This window comes from Macaca fascicularis, chromosome 3, assembly GCF_037993035.2.
Source record: "Macaca fascicularis isolate 582-1 chromosome 3, T2T-MFA8v1.1".
In the NCBI taxonomy this organism is placed as follows: domain Eukaryota; kingdom Metazoa; phylum Chordata; class Mammalia; order Primates; family Cercopithecidae; genus Macaca; species Macaca fascicularis.
Window position 1 is genome coordinate 156,427,276 of NC_088377.1, and position 20,839 is coordinate 156,448,114.

General features: G+C 35.4%; 1 protein-coding gene across 5 annotated transcripts in view; it reads left to right on the forward strand.

Moving 5' to 3' along the window:
- The window catches only part of MDFIC (MyoD family inhibitor domain containing), a 92,204-nt gene that overhangs the window by 41,219 nt on the left and 30,146 nt on the right, over positions 1-20,839 (forward strand). For 3 of the 5 annotated variants that reach the window (XM_005550565.5, XM_015447963.4, XM_074036610.1), the window contains one exon: positions 16,871-17,146. The exons of the other annotated variants lie outside the window; for them this stretch is intronic. In XM_005550565.5, coding sequence (XP_005550622.1) covers positions 16,871-17,146 — 276 coding nt within the window. The remainder of the gene's footprint in view (positions 1-16,870; positions 17,147-20,839) is intronic. 5 annotated transcript variants of the gene reach the window in all.

Sequence of the window (20,839 nt, forward strand, 5' to 3'; positions counted from 1 at the left end):
ATTCCAAATTATGGTTGCATTTTACATTTATATACAGTCGAAGGCCCCTTTATGTAACTTCGAAGAACCTTTTATTGAGAGTGTCTTAGTTTGCAGTAAATATTCAAGCCAACTTCTGGTCAGTTATATTGAGAGTGGTCTTATAAATGAATAATTTATGATGGTAATGGCTTATATGGTAAATAAGCACAATATTTGGAAGACTATTGCCGGGAATGGTTTATGGAAGTACATTCTGTGATTTTTCTAATATGTTTGTTAATGTTTATAATTTGAATTAGGCAATAAATATACAGTCTAGAGGACAGTGTGTGTATTCTCTAGCCACACTGGCTTCCCATCAGGTCAGCAAATGTGCTGAGCCTTGTTCGGCTTCAGGGCTTTGCAGGTTAGTCTGGTCTGAGACCTTTGCAGGTTGTTAGTCTGGTCTGAGACACTGTTGCTCCTTGTCTTTGTGAGGGCCCTTCCCTTTCAGATCTTTGTTGAAATGCCGTTCCTCGCCATCCAAACTAACAAATTTCCCTTGATATTCTCTCTGCCAGTAGTACTTTTATACTAGTTGCTATAATTTAAAATTGTGTATCTATTATCTGTTTGTATGTTTTTGAGGCAAGATGTGTCAGCCTGTCACCCAGGCTGGAGTGCAGTGGTACAATCATTGCTCACTGCAGCCTCAACCTCCTGGGCTCCAGCCGTCTACCAGCCTCAGCCTCCCGAGTAGCTAGGAGTACAGGTACGTGCCACCATGCCTGGCTAATTTTATTGTTTTTGTAGAGATGGGGTCTTGTTATGTTGCCCAAGCTGGTCTTGAATTCATGGCCTCAACTGATCGTCCCACCTTGGCCTTCTAAAGTGTTGGAATTACAGGTGTGAGCCACTGTGCTGGGCTTTGTTTACTAGATGTTTAGTGTATTTTTTTTTTTACCTTTATTTAACTCATCTTAGCACTGTGTCTGGTTCTTACTAGATAAATGTATGGTTAAAGAATGCATAACATAAATAAAACATAATGCTATATATAATGGGTATTTCCACTTCCTGTTTTTCTTCAAGTGCTGAAATCTTTTTATTGTTTTATTTTTTTTATTAGCTTCATGTATTATTCATGGGTTTTTGTCTACTGTTGGAATACAGAGTTATATTTTTCTAACTATTAATGGAATTAATGTGAGGTCTGTGGTGATGAATACGTATGACATTGTCATTTTTCCAACTCATTTGAATTAGAAATAATAATTGGCATTGTGAATTATGTGCATGGGATGGTTTATCGGGGTTTGAAAGAGGCAGCCACTTCCTACAGGTTTTAAAAATCATCAGGGTTAAGTAGAAGCAGCGTTATATCAGGGAACTACAGGGATAAGGCAATTGCATTATTTTTCTTAATTTGCTTTTCTAGGTAAGCAATATATACTTATTAAGATTTTATTTAAAGAATTGAAATAGGGAGCAAGAACATTATTGTTTCTTTCTATTCTTCCTTGATGCCTGCTTGCTTGCTTGCTTGCTTTTCTTTTCTTTCTTTCTTTCTTTCTTTCTTTCTTTCTTTCTTTCTTTCTTTCTTTCTTTCTTTTTCTTTCTTTCTTTCTTTCTTTCTCTCTTTCTTTTTCTTTCTTTCTCTCTCTCTCTCTCTTTCTTTCTTTCTCTCTCTCTCTTTCTCTTTCTTTCTTTCTCTCTCTCTCTTTCTCTTTCTTTCTTTCTCTCTCTTTCTTTCTTTCTTTCTTTCTTTCTTTCTTTCTTTCTTTCTTTCTTTCTTTCTTTCTTTCTTTCTTTCTTTCTTTCTTTCTTTCTTTCTTTCTCCCTCTATCTCTCTCCCTTTCTTTCTTTTCTTTTCTTTTCTTTTTTTCAGAGTCTCACTCTGTCACTCAGGCTGGAGTGCCATGGCACGATCTTGACCCACTGCAACCTCCGCCTCCTAGGTTCAAGTGATTCTCCTGCCTCAGCCTCCTGAGTAGCTGGGATTACAGGCACCTGACACCATGCCCAGCTAATTTTTGTATTTTTAGCAGAGACAGGGTTTCCCCATATTGGCCAGGCTGGTCTCGAACTCGTGACCTCGTTATCCACTTGCCTAGGCCTCCCAAAGTGCTGGGATTACAGGTGTGAGCCACCACGCCTGGACCCTTGATGTCATTTTTCTGTGTGGCCACTGTTCTCAGTGCTGGATCAGAGGAATAGCACTGTATGTGTGTGGACTTCCATGTGTCATTTAATAAATGTTTGTTGAGTGACTATATGAATGAAGGAGTGGAATGTTTCTTGTTATGGAAAAGCATACAGTTTGGTGGAGAGGACAGATCTTTAAACAAATTTTGCTATAGAAGCAGAGGAGAGAGCCACAAGGTTCCCAGGGGAACCACTTAGCAAAGGCAGATAGTAGATGACATTTCACCTAGGTGTTAATGTAAGAGTAAGAAGTAGTGAAGGGCATTCCAAGGAGAGGAGTAGTAGGTGCAAGGCCTAGAGGCATGAAAAGATTATGATATTTGGAAATTAGGAGAAATTCAGTGTAGCTAGGGCATGGGAAAATAGGAGAAAACAATGGCATAGGAGTTTGGAACAATACTGTGAAGGGTTTGGAAGAGCCTACTGAGTTGTGATTTTATCCTGGCGGTAGGTAAATTCTGGAGCTTTCATCTAGGACATTAGTGTAAACAAGTTTTGCTTTTGGTTTTATTTTTTAGAAATGTATTTTTGGCAGTGAAATGGAAGATGGACTGGAAGAGAAAATCTGGAGGCCGGGAGTTCAGGTTAGGAGACCAAGATAACCTAGATAAGAGATGATGAAGACTTAAATTGATGTTGGCAAGGAAGATGGAGGGGCAAGGATGGATTATGGAACACAATTGACATCTGAGAGATATGTGTGCAAGGCACACAGCAAAGGCTACTGATTCAGTTAGTGACAGGTCGTGGGGGATGAGCAGGGATGGGCCAGTTTTGTAATCTGGGAGAGTTTTTGAGATGTATTCCCTCTCTGACCTCTATTAACTAGCACAGAGTCTTCTGGATATTATTAGGTGCTCAATAAAAGTTTGTTGTATGAGAATAAGTAATATTTTCTTTATCTCTCATTTGGTTGTATCTTTCCCTACTTTATTATTTCATTTTTTCTTACATTTTATCCTTGTATTATGACACCATTTCTTAGTTTTGCTTTTGTTTTCCTCTAGAAGAATACTTTGGTTAAAATGTATCACATGCAAAATAGAATAACACACCTCCATACAGTGTTGCTTCAGGTTATAATTTTTCTATATATGTACAGTATGCCAAAAGGATGCTATTTCTAGAGAGAACGTTTAAAACTCAAATTTCTTTAAAGTTACTTTAGTGTTTCACATATTTGCCAGATGTCATTGTCATTGAAGATAAGCATTGATTAAATTTCAGAATTTTATTAATGAAAGCAATCTTTTGAGCAAATTTAGAAAAATAAATTTAAATAAAAAATAAATTTAGAAAATAAATTTAGTTTTAGTAGGGTATATTATTTATTTTTTGGAGCAAAATTAGTTCTTTATAATGTCAACGATAATAGTGTTTTACGTTATCAAAGTAAATTCCCAAAGGTAAAGAATGATTTGTGAGTGCCACTGGGCTTGGCTGTGTTGAAATTGAGCCTGTTGTTACTTCTGATTTATGACTGGGAGAGTCTGTACTCATTGTGCTCACTCTGATATCCTAGTCAGGAAAAAAAAAAAAAAAAAAAGAAAAGAAAACACAACCAAACTGGCTGATGTCATTTTAATATGGTTATTTTTTCTATCTTCAAGACAAAATCACCAAGATAACATTTTTGAAGCACCCACCTGCACTTCAGGCTGTTGAGTCCTAGTGGAAGGCGTCATCTTGGATTTTTACAACCCTCAGTCACATGACTACAGCTCCCACCAACAATATGTCAAAAAGAACAGGTTGTTTGTGTCACTAAACACTATAATAAAAGAATAAAATAATATTTACAGAATAACAGTTTATACTAGAGCAATAGTTTGAAATCTGGTTGTGTATCAGGATCACATGAAAGCTTTTTTCAAATATTGTTTCTGGGTTCCATTCCCTGGAAGATTTTGATGTGGCAGGGCAGGGTTAGGCCTGTAGAATGTATGTAGAAGTTGTATCTGGGAAGCCTGGTTAGTAGCGGTAGGACGATATGGATGAGAGACTATTCTAAGAGACTGTTAATGGACAGAATTTAGCTTCTTAGTGATGTTAAGGGATGAAGGTGCTGATACTCAGTCATTCAAAAAAGCGCATTGGATCTTTTTTTAATAAAAAATTAAGTATACCTACTTAAAGCAAATATGTAAAAAGTTCAAATTTTTAAAATTCTGGTAAATTTCTGGGTGTTATATATTATTCCCAATACTTTTCTGTGTTTAAATTTTTTAAAAAGTGTTGATGCAGTTGAAATTGCTTGTTACTCTCTGAATATTTGCTTCTTTCTTAAGAGATTACAGATTTTGTTTAGATGTACCAAAGTCAGGTGAAAAGATTCTGATTAGTTTCAGCCAGTCACGGTCATCCTGTTTCCCTTGCAAGTGACTGGTTTGGGGGTCAGGCTGTGACTCAGTGCTGACCAATGAGATGTGAGAGGACATCTCCTGGCGGGTTTCTGGAAAAGGGTTTTTAAATATTTTTAGAAAAAGACATTAAGGGAGAATGCCTCCTTTTTTCAAGGCTTGATGTCATTCTTTGATGAAATGCCTGAAGCTGCATCATAGACTCATAACTATGAGGGCAACAGTCAGATGAGAAAGTTGACATGCTGGAGCTTACTGTAAACATATGGAACCTTTGTCTTTCATGATATAAAGCTGTGAAATGAATAATAGTACAGCTGCCCTATTTTTGGATTTTCTGTTATGTGAGATGATAAATAATTGTAAGCTCTATGAGGGCCAGGTCTTTACATGTTTATTCTTTGTAACATCCCTTATTCTAGAATGGTGCCTGGCACCATAGTATATAAAACAAATATTATATAATAATGTATTTAAGTCAGTTTGCAGCCAAAGTTACCTTGAGAGATTTAGTGGGTTTTAATGGCACAATTAGAGGAAAAACATCTGTGTAAATGGTCTCAATCATGTTAATCTTTTATTTCTTTTCTTTTTTTTTTTTGATGGAGTCTCTTTTTGTTGCCCAGGCTGGAGTGGTGCAATCTCAGCTTACTGTAGCCTAGACTTCCCAGTGTCAAGCAATTCTAACACCTTAGCCTCTCGAGTTGCTGAGACCACAGGCACATGCCACATGCCCCGTTCTTTTTAAAAAGACAGAGTCTCGCTATGTTGCCCAGGCTGGTGTCAAAGTTGTGGGCTCAAGGGATCCTCCTGCCTCAGCCTCCCAAAGTGCTGGGATTACAGGCGTGAGCCACTGTGCCCAGCCTCAATTGTGTTAATCTCGAAATGTTGTTAATGAGTTTGTCTCTCTGTGCTATTTACAGATGCTTATATGTTAAGTAACATTTTATTCCCAGGAGTTTAAAATTGTCTTGCTACTTTGATGAAGACAAAATCTAAAATTCATGCCCCCCAAATCATGCTCTTAAAAATCAAAACATGGGCAAGATTTTAACCTCAAGAGAAAGCAAATGAGAATAATGAGAAAATAGTGTCATTTTTACTTATTCATTTATGTGCTAGAAATTTTCATTATGTTTAAGCTATCTTTCACGTATAAAAAAGAATTTAAAATTCGTATATGTGAATCTACTTCTACAAGTTTGGAAACTTTTGTTGCACGATTTTTCTGAATATTGTTGTTCGTTTATGTGAGATAAGCAGCTTGTTCATTATTTCTTTATGGAAGAAACTCACCAGGATCTTCTATATGGGTTGGACAAGATAATTAGCACCATCCCAGTTTTTTCCTAAGTCAATTCCTAGAACTTTGCTTGCAGTGCTAAATTACCAAATTATGTCAGACAGAGGGCCATCTATAATGAGAACTGTTATTAGAATTCAAGCACAAAGATTTCCTTTTCTCAGTCTGCATTTTAAGGGAATTTATGGAAGCCCTCCTAGTAACAACTATTCACCAATGAACTTTGAGGGCTATGAGCACTACTATTAAAGCTTTGTAAATGTATAACAATAGAATTGATTTTCTTCTGATTTACCTTGTGTAAACCACCAGAAATAAGTTTAATTTTGTAAGCGTTCAGTTAGCAATCTGTATGCTCTTCTACCTAATTCCATATCTCATAACTGGAACTTCATTTGCATTCCCACTGCCCTAATCTCAAGGAGATACCAATTTCACTTGTATATTAAGTTGGGTTTGCTTTTATTACAAGGAGGAAGAAACTTTTAGATACATAATTTGACTTTGACTTTTCTGACGCTGTTTTCAAAAAGGTTACTTAACCGGTATTTTTGATGCATTTCTCTACACATAGTATGATATCTGTAACTGAATCTTTAATTCCCTTGTTACAACAGAGTGAATTTCTTGAATCCTTGCTACAGTTCCACCATCCTTATATTATGCTTTTACAGCAATTCCCTAGACTCAGGAAGGTGAAGGATGAAGTTTATAATGGTATTGAATACCAAACTGTTGCTTGATTTATTCAGGAAGGTTGTTATATGCTGGGATCAAGTGACAGCTTAAAAGCTAGTATAATTCATCATCATCAGTTAATTTTCACTGGGTGTCCACTGGGTGCTGAACATCGTACAAGGCTCTTTATCAGCATATATGTGTCTGATAAGGTTGATGGAATTCTAAGAATATAGGATCTTGTACTTAAGGAACTCTATATAATCAAGGCAAGTCAGCAAATGTCCGGTATTGTCAAACTCTGTGCACAAAATGTATATTACTAAAAATACTTTATTTTTGTGAAGGGTTCATGTCAGTAAATTGAGGTCCCAGACTCAGTATCTATACTGCTATCAGAAGAAAGGGGTGATATTGGATAGACCATGAACAGTTATCTACTATGTCTTGTTTTTGGCTGATCAGCACACACTTATGGGTGTATAAACATGCAGATAATGCCACAATGTTTTTACTTAATGAGATCCAATGATCCCTCACACAAATGTATATGTACCTCTCTCCCTAATGGGAGACAAATCAAAGTCACATCCAGATGAAGCATCTAGAACTAGCGTCATGTTATTCCACAGACCTCTAGGTGATGTTTGTTCCTCCTCTGAAGTAATTCAGAAACCTGACCTACATCAAATTTGGAAGTAGCCCTTCATGATCCTGCAACATATGGCTTAAAACACATCTGGATAGACAGAATGTAGGATAGTCACAGTGTACTATGAAGTACAGTGCTGGTCTAGGGAATGCACCATATTTCCCTGGTTAGGGTGGTACAGAAGATAATATGGCCAGGGACTATCATAACCATCTTGTTGTTGAGTTTCTTCCCTGACCTTGGTCTGGGTTCTGTCCCAGTGGATTTGTTTACTGCAGTATTATCTATTAAGAAGATTCCCCTTGTTTGGGCTCCTTCATAGCCATCTCTGAGGAGGGGTTCAGGAAGGATTTCCTTGGAGACGCCTTAGCAGTTCTTTCCTTGTTAGCAACAAGGCCTTGGATTCAGATTCCCTTAGGGTGGGACAGTCATAAGCCTTTATTTGCTAGGCTGGGGATGTTTCTAGCAATACAGTGTCTTTATGATTTTTGTTGATTGCTTTATCTATCTTATTTTTTGGAGGTGGCAGTAGAAGATTTCATTTTCTGGTCACTGGCTCCAAATTTGTGTCAAGTAATGATCTTTGACTCTGGTCCCTTGCTTTGCCACTTTAGTTTTTGGGCTCTGGGCTCTCCATATCTCCTTTTGTATCAATTTAATAGCTTCCTGTCACTAGCTCTACTTCTGCAAGTGATGAGGTTTGACCTGCGTTGCTGCGCCTCCCCCAGGATTTACTCCTTGTGAATGAATGATCTGAATGACTTAAAGGCAGTGAGTAGGGGAGGCACTTGGATGAGCCTGGAGTTCAGTCTTCAACAGTTCAATCTCCTCCCTAGTATTTCCAGCACTTCAGTCAGCACACTAAATTCAAATTGTAACAAGTAATGTGGCTGTTAAATTCAGCTAACATGTATATGATTATCTTAACTTTACTGGTCCCAGATCCCTGGCTACCAAGGCTGTTCCTTGGTTTGTATATGTGTGAATTGCATAAAGGCAAGTGGGGGCTGAACTTCAGTTCTTCCTCTACTCACCAGCGCTTGAACCACAGCAAGCATGACTTTTTGAAATGTGTCTATACAGAGGAGAGGACCTTTTTGAGTTTACACAATAATACATTTATTTTCACGTTGCTGGCTATGGCTGTATCACCTGTAGGTAAAAAAAAAACAGCTTTTAATAAAGCTGTCTAGTTTTTCTAGTTGGTTTTTACTTCAACTAGTTAGAATGTAGTTTATTGTTTTGTTGTAGGAACTTCTCAAGGCCATAAAAAATCTAATATACAAACACGTGGGCAATTTTCTGCAGAATACTGTGAGGATCCAGTCTTAGTATACACATTCCAAGAACTGATGAGACTTGTATTAACTAACCAGTTAGCTGCTCTTTAATAGTAACTGCTGCTTTTTCAGGTTAGGATGGAGGGATCTCATTGTTCCCATTCTTGCCTTTACTTAGCTAACTTCACATTTCAACAATCTACTTCTGATACAGGTGTTTACATTAGGTCAGAGTTCTTGGTTTCAAACTTTTTGATATATATCCTTGTTTTGTTAGAAAGCCTGAGTCACATGGAGGAGAGTAAAGGGATCCAAAAGCAGGGCTGGGTCTGGGACCTATATTGGAAAAGTGTTCTGCATCTATCTAAGTTTGTCAATACATTCATTGAGGTGAAACCTGAGAGTGCTGCATGCTTCTTAATGGGAGGTCTTCTTGCATGCTTTGTGGCCTCTGTTGCTTGCTTTTATGCTTTTATCCTCAAATGAATGACAAATTTGGCTTTACATCAGGCTAGCTTTTGTACATCAAAATTTCTAGTTAATTTCTCTGGATAACAAGCATTAGAGAAAAGCTGTACGTGGATAAAATATAGTGGATTTTTTTTTTCTTCATTGGTTTACTATCTGGGGATGTTTTAGTAATACATGCAGATCTTAAAACAAAATGCTGATTATTCTTTTTAAAACTGTTTATATTTGGATTTACTTTTCTCTCATATCGTAAGTTTTCTGAAAAATGAAAGAAAATGTTTGTATATTAACTTGAAAAATGTTTATTTGCAAAAAGGTTTTCTGCTGATTTACAGAGAAAAAAAAGCTAATAACACAGAATAAAAAAAAAAGACAAATAGTAATTCAGGAATAAATGGGGAAAATTATGTAGAGGAGGATAAGGAAAGGAAAAAACAAGGGTTAGGAGCTGGAAATCTAGGCCTCCCCGTACATAGGAGGATCTGTCATTTCTCTCATTTGCAAGTGAAGTCCTAATGTGGGGGAGGGAGGGAATGTTGAGGGTAAAGGGTGAAGTAACTTTTGTAAGACAGCAGAAATGGGAAATACTTACTCTAGCATTCAAACCCTGGTTTGTCTTGTTCAAAATCTATAGGCTTACCACTATTGTTGCGAATATCTTGTTTGAGGAAAGTCATTAGCAGTTACACATAAATTACTCCTGATACAAAGGTGATCAAGTCATCCCAGATTGTCAGGGACAGACCTGGTTTTGAAACTAAAAATTCTTCATCCCAGGAAGTCCCGCCACACTCTACCACCCCCTTAGTCCTGAGTAAACTGGGATTGTTGGGTCACCCTATCTGATATCCTCCTAGCCATGATTAGGATGGAAATTTAAGAAAATTTTATATACTGGTCTTCAAATGGCAAAGTAAGGTGGGATGGATACTTTTTCTACAAAACTACATGATATCATTATTATACCTCATTAATAATTAGACCTTGCATTGTAAAGATTGTCAACTTTTTCTTTTTCTCTCTCTTCTTCTCTCTTTTTTTTTTCTTCGTTGAGATAGGATCTCTGTCACTCAGGGTGGAGTGCAGTGGCCTGATCATGGTTCACTATAACCTTGCCCTCCTGGGCTCAAGCCATCTTCCTACCGTAGCCTCCCACGTAGCTGGGATACAGGCGTGTGCCGTCACACCCAGCTAATTTTTTATTTTTTTGTAGAAACAGAGTTTTACTATGTTGTTCTGGCTGGTCTCGAACTCCTGGGCTCAAGTGATCCTCCGACCTCAGCCTCTCAAAGCACTGGGCTCTGCGCCTGGCTCAGATTGTCTACTTTCTAAGATCCACTGTAGCTGTGGATTTAGTAGCATTCTTCCTACTATTATTAAGAGATTGTTTATATGTTGTTAATAGATTGTGTATATTTTTAGCCAATCATCATTTAAGCATTTCTTTCCTGTGAAATTTGGCATATTTTGAGTCATTTGGGCTAAGGGCAGTTTATGTATCATATGTATACACACACACACACACACACACACACACATATATGAATATATGTGTGTGTGTATATATGTATGTATATATTCATAGTACATAGTTGTTAATAGGCCTTTATAGAAGCCATTAATGTTTTATGGAGTCTCAGCATTAATTCTGTAGCTTAAATAGGATAAAAATTAATTCCTTATGGAACAGTAGGAAATGAGCATTCCAGGTCAGCAAGAAGTGCCCCTCCCTGCTGCCATACAGATTCCTTTTGTTTGGTATCTGGAACATCTCTTAACGTATTTCACTCAGCTGTGGTCAAAACTGGTTTGCTGCCAACTGCAAAACAGAAAGTATAGAGCGGGCACACCCAGGTTTTAAGACCCAGTCCTAAAAGTGGCAGAAATAATTCCTGCTCTCATTCTTTTAGAGAGACCATAGATACATAGCTAAACCTAACTGCAAGGTTAGGGTTGCAGAAAAATGGGACTAACCACGTACTAAGGACAATTGGGAAAATTAATTTGGAGAAGAGTCTCTTACTCCAGGCATTATTTAAATCTAAGTACTCTCTAAATGTTCTTTATGAAATACAGAAAAATTACTGCCTCTCTAAACAACTTCTAAAGTTTTATCCTTTCTTTGGGGATGGGGGTAGTTGTACTTCCTGTTGTCATCTGGAGATTTATTTTGAATCATTAAAACCGAACTCATGTTAAAAATTCTGTAAGATGTGATGTAATCATAAAACAATTGTCTCCTTTGAGAGTTCCCAGCCAGGTAGTTACAGAATTTGACTGGAATCCTTAAATTGATGAGTGTTCCAAAAAATGTCAGGATTCCAAAGTGTATTTCAGCATGTTAAATATCCACATCAAATAAAGTAAAGATGGAAAATATTATGTCAAAAAAGAGTCCAGAAGCTCAAGAGGTAAATACAAAAACAAAATTAGAAGACCCTTGAAGGGGAAATAAAGAAACAGATACAGAAAGTGCCAGAAACATCTAGACTATGTCAGTGTTGGGATATAGGTTCCATGTAGGGTTTCCATATTGAGGAAGATTTGGATCAAGTTGATGAAAAGAACTGGGCATTGGGATGTTCATTTTAGTTGATTTTAATTCACACTATAAATTCACACACCTAAATTCACACTATATTGCAATAAAAATGTAAAATAGTTTTTATCATATTAGTGCATATAGAAGTAACTTTTCATCTTCCTTTTAAAGCTGTTGTATATCTGTGCATATCATATATATTATATATATATATATATCTTCTACTATCTGTGTATGTATTTGTCCCATTGTGACTATGGAGTAGCAAAGTCATGGGTACCAGTAAAAGCTTTGTTGCCATCTCTGGGAAAAATCATTTAGATTTACACCAAGTCATTTTCTCCCTCCATATTCTACATTGACCATTTTGTTATTAACAATTTTACATCCTGAGCATTTAATTTTGATTTTTTTTATGTGTACAACAACCATTTAAGCTGAATAGCATGAGAATTCTTTTTAATTTTATTAAATCTGACTTGTGTAAAGAGACCAGTGGCTGAAGATGATTTGCACATACTAATAGATTATACGCTATAGCAAAATGTTGCTTTATATTGCCACTCCAGCAGCTGTGGTTTCCAGTATAGTTATTACTAGCTACAATATCACCAGGTTTTTTTTTAAATTATCAAAAGAAGTTCATGCTATTGACTCATTTACTCCCATATTTATTATTCTTATTGAAAATCACTAGACCTAATTTTATTGGTTTCCTTCCTGATTGAAAACATTTGAACCTAGAAAGTGCAGTATTTCTTAAGACATTTGTAACTATTCATCATGGATATTAAAATTACAATCATGCTGTATTGTGTCAGCAATGATTTTTTTAAAAAACATCTTTACACATATGCTAAGCGGATGACCAATGCTATCCAGGTTTGAAGACGCTGAATGTTCTTATAAGTGGTATTTGAAATTTTGATGTGTATTGCATTCATTACTGAATATCAAGAATACTTTTCTTTTTTGCTAGTATTATGGAGTAAATTTAAAATGGGGTCTTTTGTAGAAGTACCCATCCTGTTTAGAATGATATAACAGATGCTGAATGTTCACATATCAAACAAAATGCCAGCTTTCTGTAGAAAAGAGGTGTCAAAAAGTTTCTTTGTACCTTTAACGCATGTGATTATGTAGTACAAAATGCAGAGTTTGTAAAATTTCTTGAATATACAGGCAAAAAAATGAATAATTCAAAACAACTCATAAGTTCTACATTCTATTGTCCCTTTATAACGCAGGCAGAAGATAGCAGTGCGCTCCCAATAGAGCTGAATTTGCACAAGTTACACCTCTGAAAAATGCCAGATGGTCTATGGTCTACTTTTGAGAGCTGTCACATATGTAAAGATTTGAAAAAAGAAAGACAGCTGAATGAGAGCAGTGGATCATTAAAGGGAGAGCGAGGGTCCCTAGGCATCACTTGTGTTTTAAGAAGCATTGTGTCGTTTCCATATTAGCGTGTGTTGTTTTTTTTTTTTAAAGCCATACACAACTTTGACACAATAAGGAAGGAAATCTGTTTAAAGCCAAGTTGTTGTGGTTTAATCAGTCAGGCGTTTTTGTTCTTTATTTGAAAATAAAATCATGTTTCCTACTTGGTTTTAACTGCAATTTTACCATAAGATTCAAGTCACATCCATAAATAATTATCAATAAAGTTAAATTTAATTTCTGTTGAGATAGCTAATGTATTTAAGGCTTATCCAGTTTTGACTTACACAATACACACATCTGGCAAAATCATTCAACTAAGAAATATTTTAATGTTAGAAAAACTGGTGTAAAGGGATAATGCTTGGTTATCTGATCATAATCCAAACTATAGTGAAAATAATTAGGTGACAGTGAAACAAAAATAATGTACTGCTGTTTATCTGCCAACAGAAATGGATATCATTTTGAAGATTGAAATATAGATAAATCATTAAGCATACGTGAGAATATCACTCCAGCCATACCTAGTAATTTGCAAATAGTCAATTTTGGTAGCAGAGAAAGGTCACATATGTCAATTTTAGAATTTGGTAGCCAGGATACAAGTGTCTTTTACCACTCTTATTTTTATTTATGAAAAATATTTATTGCATAGTAATTCTAAATTTATTTTGAATTATGAAATATGACAGGATGTTTTTGATTGACAAGGAGTCTCTCCAGCTTTGGTCAATGCCATTTCAACTCAATCAAGCTCTCAGATTGCTTGAAATATTCTTTCCAGAGGAAAAAGTGGCCGAAAACATTCCATTTATTTGGTGAGATTACTGGAAAGTGCTCTGAAAATAACACCAAATTAGGTTTAACTGTCTTTTTTGGCATCTTTTAAAGTACATATGCATAACTAGCTTTATGTTCAATAGCAGTCATTAGCATGTCATTCTAGTTGATACAAGAAGTTACAGAAGCAGCAAATTCATCTCTAAATCAAACCATTGCACACCCGTAAGAAATCCTTTTACAGATGCTGTGTAGATTTTAGTTATGAAAAGGGCATATATAACTGCTGAACAGATGTTTACTTTTAGACTATTATTCCTCTTTATCAGTAAAGAACTGAAAAACTATAACAGGATGTCCTATATTAGTTTTTATAAATCAGATATTAATGTTAATAGACTTCGTATGAAAGTATGCATTTAGGTAAAAAAAATCCATCATTTTTCTTAAAATATGCTAGTAAATGAGTAGAATATTTTGACATGTTAAGGTGTTTTTCTTCACAATACATAGGATGTAGGAAAAAGAATTGAAATAAACAATGGCTTACTAAAGACTTACTCAGAGGCAAACTGTCTTTTTTTTCTGAAAAATGCTTCAAGGCTTATGTAGACCCCAATGATAATAAGTCCTCTTTAGCACATTTATCAACCCAATGTATAACTGTTACATCCTTACATGCAATACTTTTCCAAGTGGAACAGTTCTTCATAGTCTTTTGTAATTTACATTTCATAATTGCTCATAATCATGAACAGAAAAAAAGACTAATTAAAACAGTGAGTTTTAGATTTTTAAATTCCAGGAAAGTATAACAGTACAATTTTCACATGAATGTTTTTTGTTGTTGCTCGTGTTTTTTGCTGAAAAGCTGTGATATATAACTTTGCTTAAAATTTACATAATGAAGGTAAATGATGATTTTAATACTTAATCAATGTAAACAGATAACTTTTGGGGGGCATCAGGGCTTTTAGCTGCAAAAATCTTGGCTAATTTAAATAGAAAATAAATTTATTAGCAGCACATAGATAATCTCAGAGTTATACAGCCAAGGATCATGTCCATCCATTCAGTAGGGCTTTTCTATTGAAAACCCCACTGCTGTAGCACTAGGCCACTCTTTGCTAGGAGGTGGACACCATAAGTTTTCCCTCACTGCTAAAATCAACAAATACCTCTTCACTCCCTGTGTTGAGAGGCTCCACCACCCTGGTGTGGCTAACAGCTTGCATTGATCACTTCCAAATGCAAGCCACACTTCTGTTTGGCAGAATGTAGGTCACATCCTTGTCCTCTAGCTCCAGAGTAGCCTAGGGATGTTGTAGAGGAATTTACGTAACTCCATGCGTGTAACCGGAAATGTTGGACAACACAACACAACAGGTGAATATTCACATTTGTTTTATGATTCATTGTCTAAAAAATCATATTTGTTTGTGGTTATGCTATTAAAACAGTCTCTTCTATTTACTCTTTAAATAAAAAGTTTTGTTTTTTTATATATGTGCATTTAATAAATTTGGAATTTACATGTACTAATTATATTAAGCATACGATACCCAATATTAATTGTATAAATATTAATATTTATATAATTAATTATATTTTATTTATATATTTTATGTTATATAAATATATATAATCAACATAATTACTTAGATTATATTGATTAAAACATTAATATTTATATTGATATAATTATATTAATTTATATAATAATGTAATTATGCATGTTAATTTATTGTACCCAAATATGTAGGTGTGTGCATGTCTACCTTATATTAATATATGAGTCCCATATTTGGGGCTTAATAATTTCATAAGCTTCATTGGCTTGTATGTCTATGCCTGGTCCAATGCCGTACTGCTTTAGGTACTGTGATAGAAATGGCTCATACGTCAAATCCTACAACCCTCTTTTTCTTCTTAAAATTTCCTTGGTCCTTCTTGATTACTCTTCCATATACATTTTTGGATCAGCTTGTCAAGTTCCTGTTGGAACAAGCCTGTTGGAAATGTTATGGAAATGGCATTAAATAATAAATTGGGGAGAATTAACATAATTAACATATTTATGTTCTCTCCACCTATTTGGGTTTCTTCTATGCATTTCAGTAGTGTTTTGTAATTTTTGCCATAAAACCTCTGTCCATTTTTTTCTAGTTTAATTCCAAGATACATATAGCGTCTTTTTTTGTTTGTTGGCTTGTTCTTTTCTTTTTTTGTTATTGTGAAGAGTTGTTTTTCTTGTATATTTTTTAATTGGTTTTACTGTCTGCTTACAAGAGCATTGTTGATTTTGTATGGTTGTGTATCAATCTTGCTACATTTTTAGACTTTCAGTATTTATAGTCTTAAACTTAGATTATATGTATACTATATATTTGAATGTTCCCCAGAACATTCAACTCTGTGCACAGCTCAAAAATTTTGTATATTCCTTCTAGAAGTCAGACCTATTACATTTCTTTGTCTTGTTTATTGCTTGTACTATGATCTCCTGCATAATGTTACATAAGTCATGTAAGAATGGGCATTTGATGTACTTCTAAAGTCCTGACATTTAATTTTGGTAGATATGTTTTATTAAAGAAATTATCTTGTATTCCTAACTTTTCATAACTGGTTTATTTCAAAATCAAATTAAAGAATAAATATAGAAAAGATTTTTTTCTGCAGGATTCACAATGGGATTTTTTTTAAAAAACACCGTATTTTTCTTTGTATTGTTCAGCTTTGAATACCAGAACTTATCATTTCTTTCCTTTTATTTGAAAAGACAATTGAGTAGTTTGTTATTAGTAGTAGTATTGAAATAACACTGTTGTGTCTATGCACAAAGAGGGCTCAGCACATAGAAAACAATCAGCATTCTCTGAATGAGTCTTAAATTACCTTTTCAGATTTCTAACTTAAATTTTCTTTAAAACCTCCCAAAACAGTATTTCTCTGGTCTACTTTTTATATCCTTGCACAAACCCACTTTTGACGACCCTGTTCCCATTTTCTGTTTTAGTAAATTATACTTTCTCTATGTCTATGTTAGTATTTTTCTTTCTTTTCTTTGTTGCCTCTGCAGTGTTAATATCATGGGTAAAACCCCAAATCTCTGCTACTGAATGTATTTTCATTATTTTAAAATATTAATTTCTTTTTCTTTAACTGGCTGACTTTTTCCTGTTTTTAATTTAGCCCAACCTCAGCGCTTGCCTCAGCTTCAGACTTCAGCACAGGTGTCGAGTGATGAGGAAATAGGCAAGATAAAGAATGGCCACACAGGTCTGAGCAATGGAAATGGAATTCACCATGGGGCCAAACACGGATCTGCAGATAATCGCAAACTTTCAGCACCTGTTTCGCAAAAAATGCATAGAAAAATTCAGTCCAGCTTGTCTGTAAACAGCGATATCAGTAAGAAGAGCAAAGTAAATGCTGTCTTTTCCCAAAAGACAGGCTCTTCACCTGAAGGTAAGTTTGAGATATATGTAGATTTTATTTGACCAGATGTAAAATAATATTTCCTGGTAATTATTTGATCAAGCAAATATAATTGAAGAATCTTGCTTATCCTTCAGACAAACAGGAATTTTGGTAAAATGCAGATTAACTTCCCCAAAGGAAAGCACAAGATAGAAAAGGAAGCAGTGACAGCTGACATCCTGCTTTTAGATAATCGTCTTCTAGAGTGAATAGTCATTACTTTAAATATAACTGCTATACTTCTTTTTTTAATGCCACATTTAAAAATATAAATACAACATTTTGATGGCATACATGAGTGTATGTGTGTATTTTTATCTCTCCCTGATGCAATATGTTATTCTATAGTTCAGAGATAAGATTACCTGCTTGTATTTTTGTCTTGCAAATCAGTTCTTAAATAGACAAAGCTAAAATGAGAGAAAGATTAGGTAACTTTCATGCTCTTGCCAGGGAATAGGCCAGGTGATTTCTGTTGCTTGATTGACCAGCATCTTCCAACCGCCATGTTGGTCAGCACCTCAACCATCTTCATTCCCATCCCATTCCAGCCTCACTGGTCTGGTCTTCAGCTCCTCCTTTAGAGGCACTTGGCTGTGTTCTCTGTCCCCTGAGGAACTAGTTATTACCTCTTCAGTTATATCTCATCCTGCCCTTGGCTGGGTTAAAAACAGGTTAAATACTATGAACCTGAGAAAGTTTTTCTTTATTAAACAAATTGCACATGGTGATAATTAAAACAGACTCCCTTTATATAATTCATTGTATTACATTTAAAAAATAAAAATCTCCTCCTATATTTAAGGATCTGAATTTCTTTCCATGTATCCACGGTCCTCTGGTTTTCCTCCTTTCTCCTTTTAGCAGTTATTGGATGTCTAAAGTCTTGAATCTGTTATATGTATCTGATATACATATATTTCTCCTTATTCCCTTTTCCTTTCTATTTTGCTATGAAATCTTAAGTAAGAGAAATTCTGTGGAATGCCTCTGAAGTTGGTCATGCTTATTCATAGAGACAAATTGAGTTGTAAATAGGAAATTGTATTGAGAATTACCAGTAATGAGTGGGAGAAAGGATATTACATTTTGGCTACAGGTGTCTCAAACTCAACTGAGATAAAGTGTTAGGTTGATCAAATGATATGATAATAAATGGTCTGCATAGTTCCAGGTCAGTGACACTACTTTCCAAACTAATTAGATTGAAAGGGACTTGATTGACACTTTAAAATGAGTTTGACATGTAAGCTGCATGGTCATCTCTGAAGCATAGGTAGGCTGTTAACTAAACTGGCTCTCCAAGGAGTTGGGAAGGCAATGCAATTTTCTTTAGAGGATCTTCGCTTCTAGGTGATTGGGTGAAATAATTGAATGCAATTGAAATCTACTTGTTTTATACATTTGAATTTACTTATTATGTCCCTAACCTCTTATTTTGCATTTGATATTTACTTATTTTTGTATTAAAGAATGGTAACATTTGCATATCAATCCTAACTTGAAATAGCTTATGGATTGTTTATAAAATTTTTTATTATTGCTTGCCTTTAATACCATGTCTGAATTTATTTGTAATGTAGGAATGCAGCTTCATAAGTAACATATGAAGGAGGAAGAAAATCATCAGTATATGAATGAGATATAGTTTTACTCTTCCTCTTTCTCTCCCTTCTCCTTCCTTCTCCCTCTTCCCTCCCTCTTTTTCTTTTTCTTTCTCTTCTCCTCTCATGCTCACATTCACACTTATGGCCTACCACAGAGCTCTGGATAAGGGAAGTCCCTTGTAATCTGTGTAATCTGCTTTTATCACAAAATATGTTCCAGATTGGATTGGGGAAAAGAGGAACATAAAATACAAATTTAAATGTATAAATATATTTTGCAAAGTCTTATCCATATCTTCATTGTAAGACCGTAGAATTTAGACAAGTGTAGGTTTGTTTTATTGTGATTGCTTGAGTCTAGATTAAAATTCCATTGTCCATATTTTTCTCAAAGTTCTATGTCTTCATGATTTGTCACTATTTAAGGTTGTGCCCTAAAATTTTGTGTTTCTTCTGACTATCAGTTTTGAAGTTATGTTTATTCTCTGGCAATGTGCTGTAATAAAAATCAAAACCAAACCAAAACAAAAAATCCACAGAAGTGGTAGATGGCAAATTAAAAGGGAAAACATTCTCAATTCTGCCACCAGCTTGTTGGGGTACTTGAGTTTCTATGGGCCTGCTTTTTCTGTGAAATGAAAGATTTGGATTAGATAATTTTAAAAATTAAGTTTGGTTCCAAGATTCTATGAGTCTCTTTTTACAGCACTTGCTTTACTCTCAGGATAGATCTCTTGCTATATAGAATATGTGATCTCTTGTTGAGGAAACACCTAAAACCTGATGTGCAGAGTGGGGCAGTGGCAGAAACAGTTGTGGTGAACAGAAATAGCACCTGAATTTCAGGAGGCACATATGTCAGAACAGTAGGCCTTGAATGGGCGGCATGATTTATTGTGCAAATAAAAGTGGATGGAAATGATTTTTTATAAAGCAATAAGAATGAGGAGATTTAGTGGCTAGGTATCTTAGTCTATTTGTGCTGCTGTAACAAAATACCTGAGACTAAAGGTTGGTCAGGTTGGCTCATACCTGTAATCCCAGCACTTTGAAAGGGCCATTGCGGAGGATCGTATGAGACCAGGAGTTCAAGACCAGCCTGGCTACATAGCAAGATCTCATCTCTACAAAAAAGAAAAAAAAATATAGCTGGGCACAGTGGCATGCATCTGTGGTCTTAACTACTCAGGAGACTGAAGTGGGAGGATCATTTGAGCCCAGGAGTTTGAGATTACAGTGAACTGTGATTGTGCCACTATATTCCAGCCTGGGTGACAGAGTGAGACCCCGTCTCTAAAGTAAATAAATAAATAAAACACCTGAGACTGTGTATTTGATAAAGATCAGAAGTTTATTTTCTCTCAGTTCTGGAGGCTGGGAAGAGCAAGATCAAGGTGCTGGCAGGTTAGGTTTTCTGGTGATGACCATTCTCTGCTTCTAAGATGATGCCTTGTTGCTACATCCTTGGAAAGGGAGGAGCGCTGTGTTCTCACATGGCAGAAAGCAGAAGGGCAAGAGATCAAAAACTGCATGAAGCCTCTTTATAATGGCCTCAATCTCATTAATGAGGGAGAAGCCCTTATGGCCAAATCACCTCTTAAAGGATTGACCTCTTAATACCATCACACTGGCCATGACGTTTCAACATCTGAGTTTTGGAGAGGTGACATTCAAACCATAGCACAAGGCTTTTCTCAGTTTTATGACTGTTCTGCTTCACATTTTTGTTAAATCGTCATCTTCTATGCCTGTTCTTCCAAGGGCAAATGAGCAAACAAGTAGCAAAATAATATTAACTGAAATTCTCAAAGCAGCTAATCATGCCCACTTCGACAATGTTTTGTTTGTCTGGGTACATGGTGCTTGTGGTTGTGATTTTTGTACTGCATACAAATTATATCAACAACTGGAATAACTTTTTTTTTGGTTCAGATAATGGAATAAAATATTTACAAATTTTCTAGTGTTTGATTAAGAACACTAAGGGCTTATTTTCTAAGCAGGATAGCAAAAACACTGCTAAGACATGATCCATTGCTTATACAGAGGTAAGGTTTGAACCAGCCATAATTGA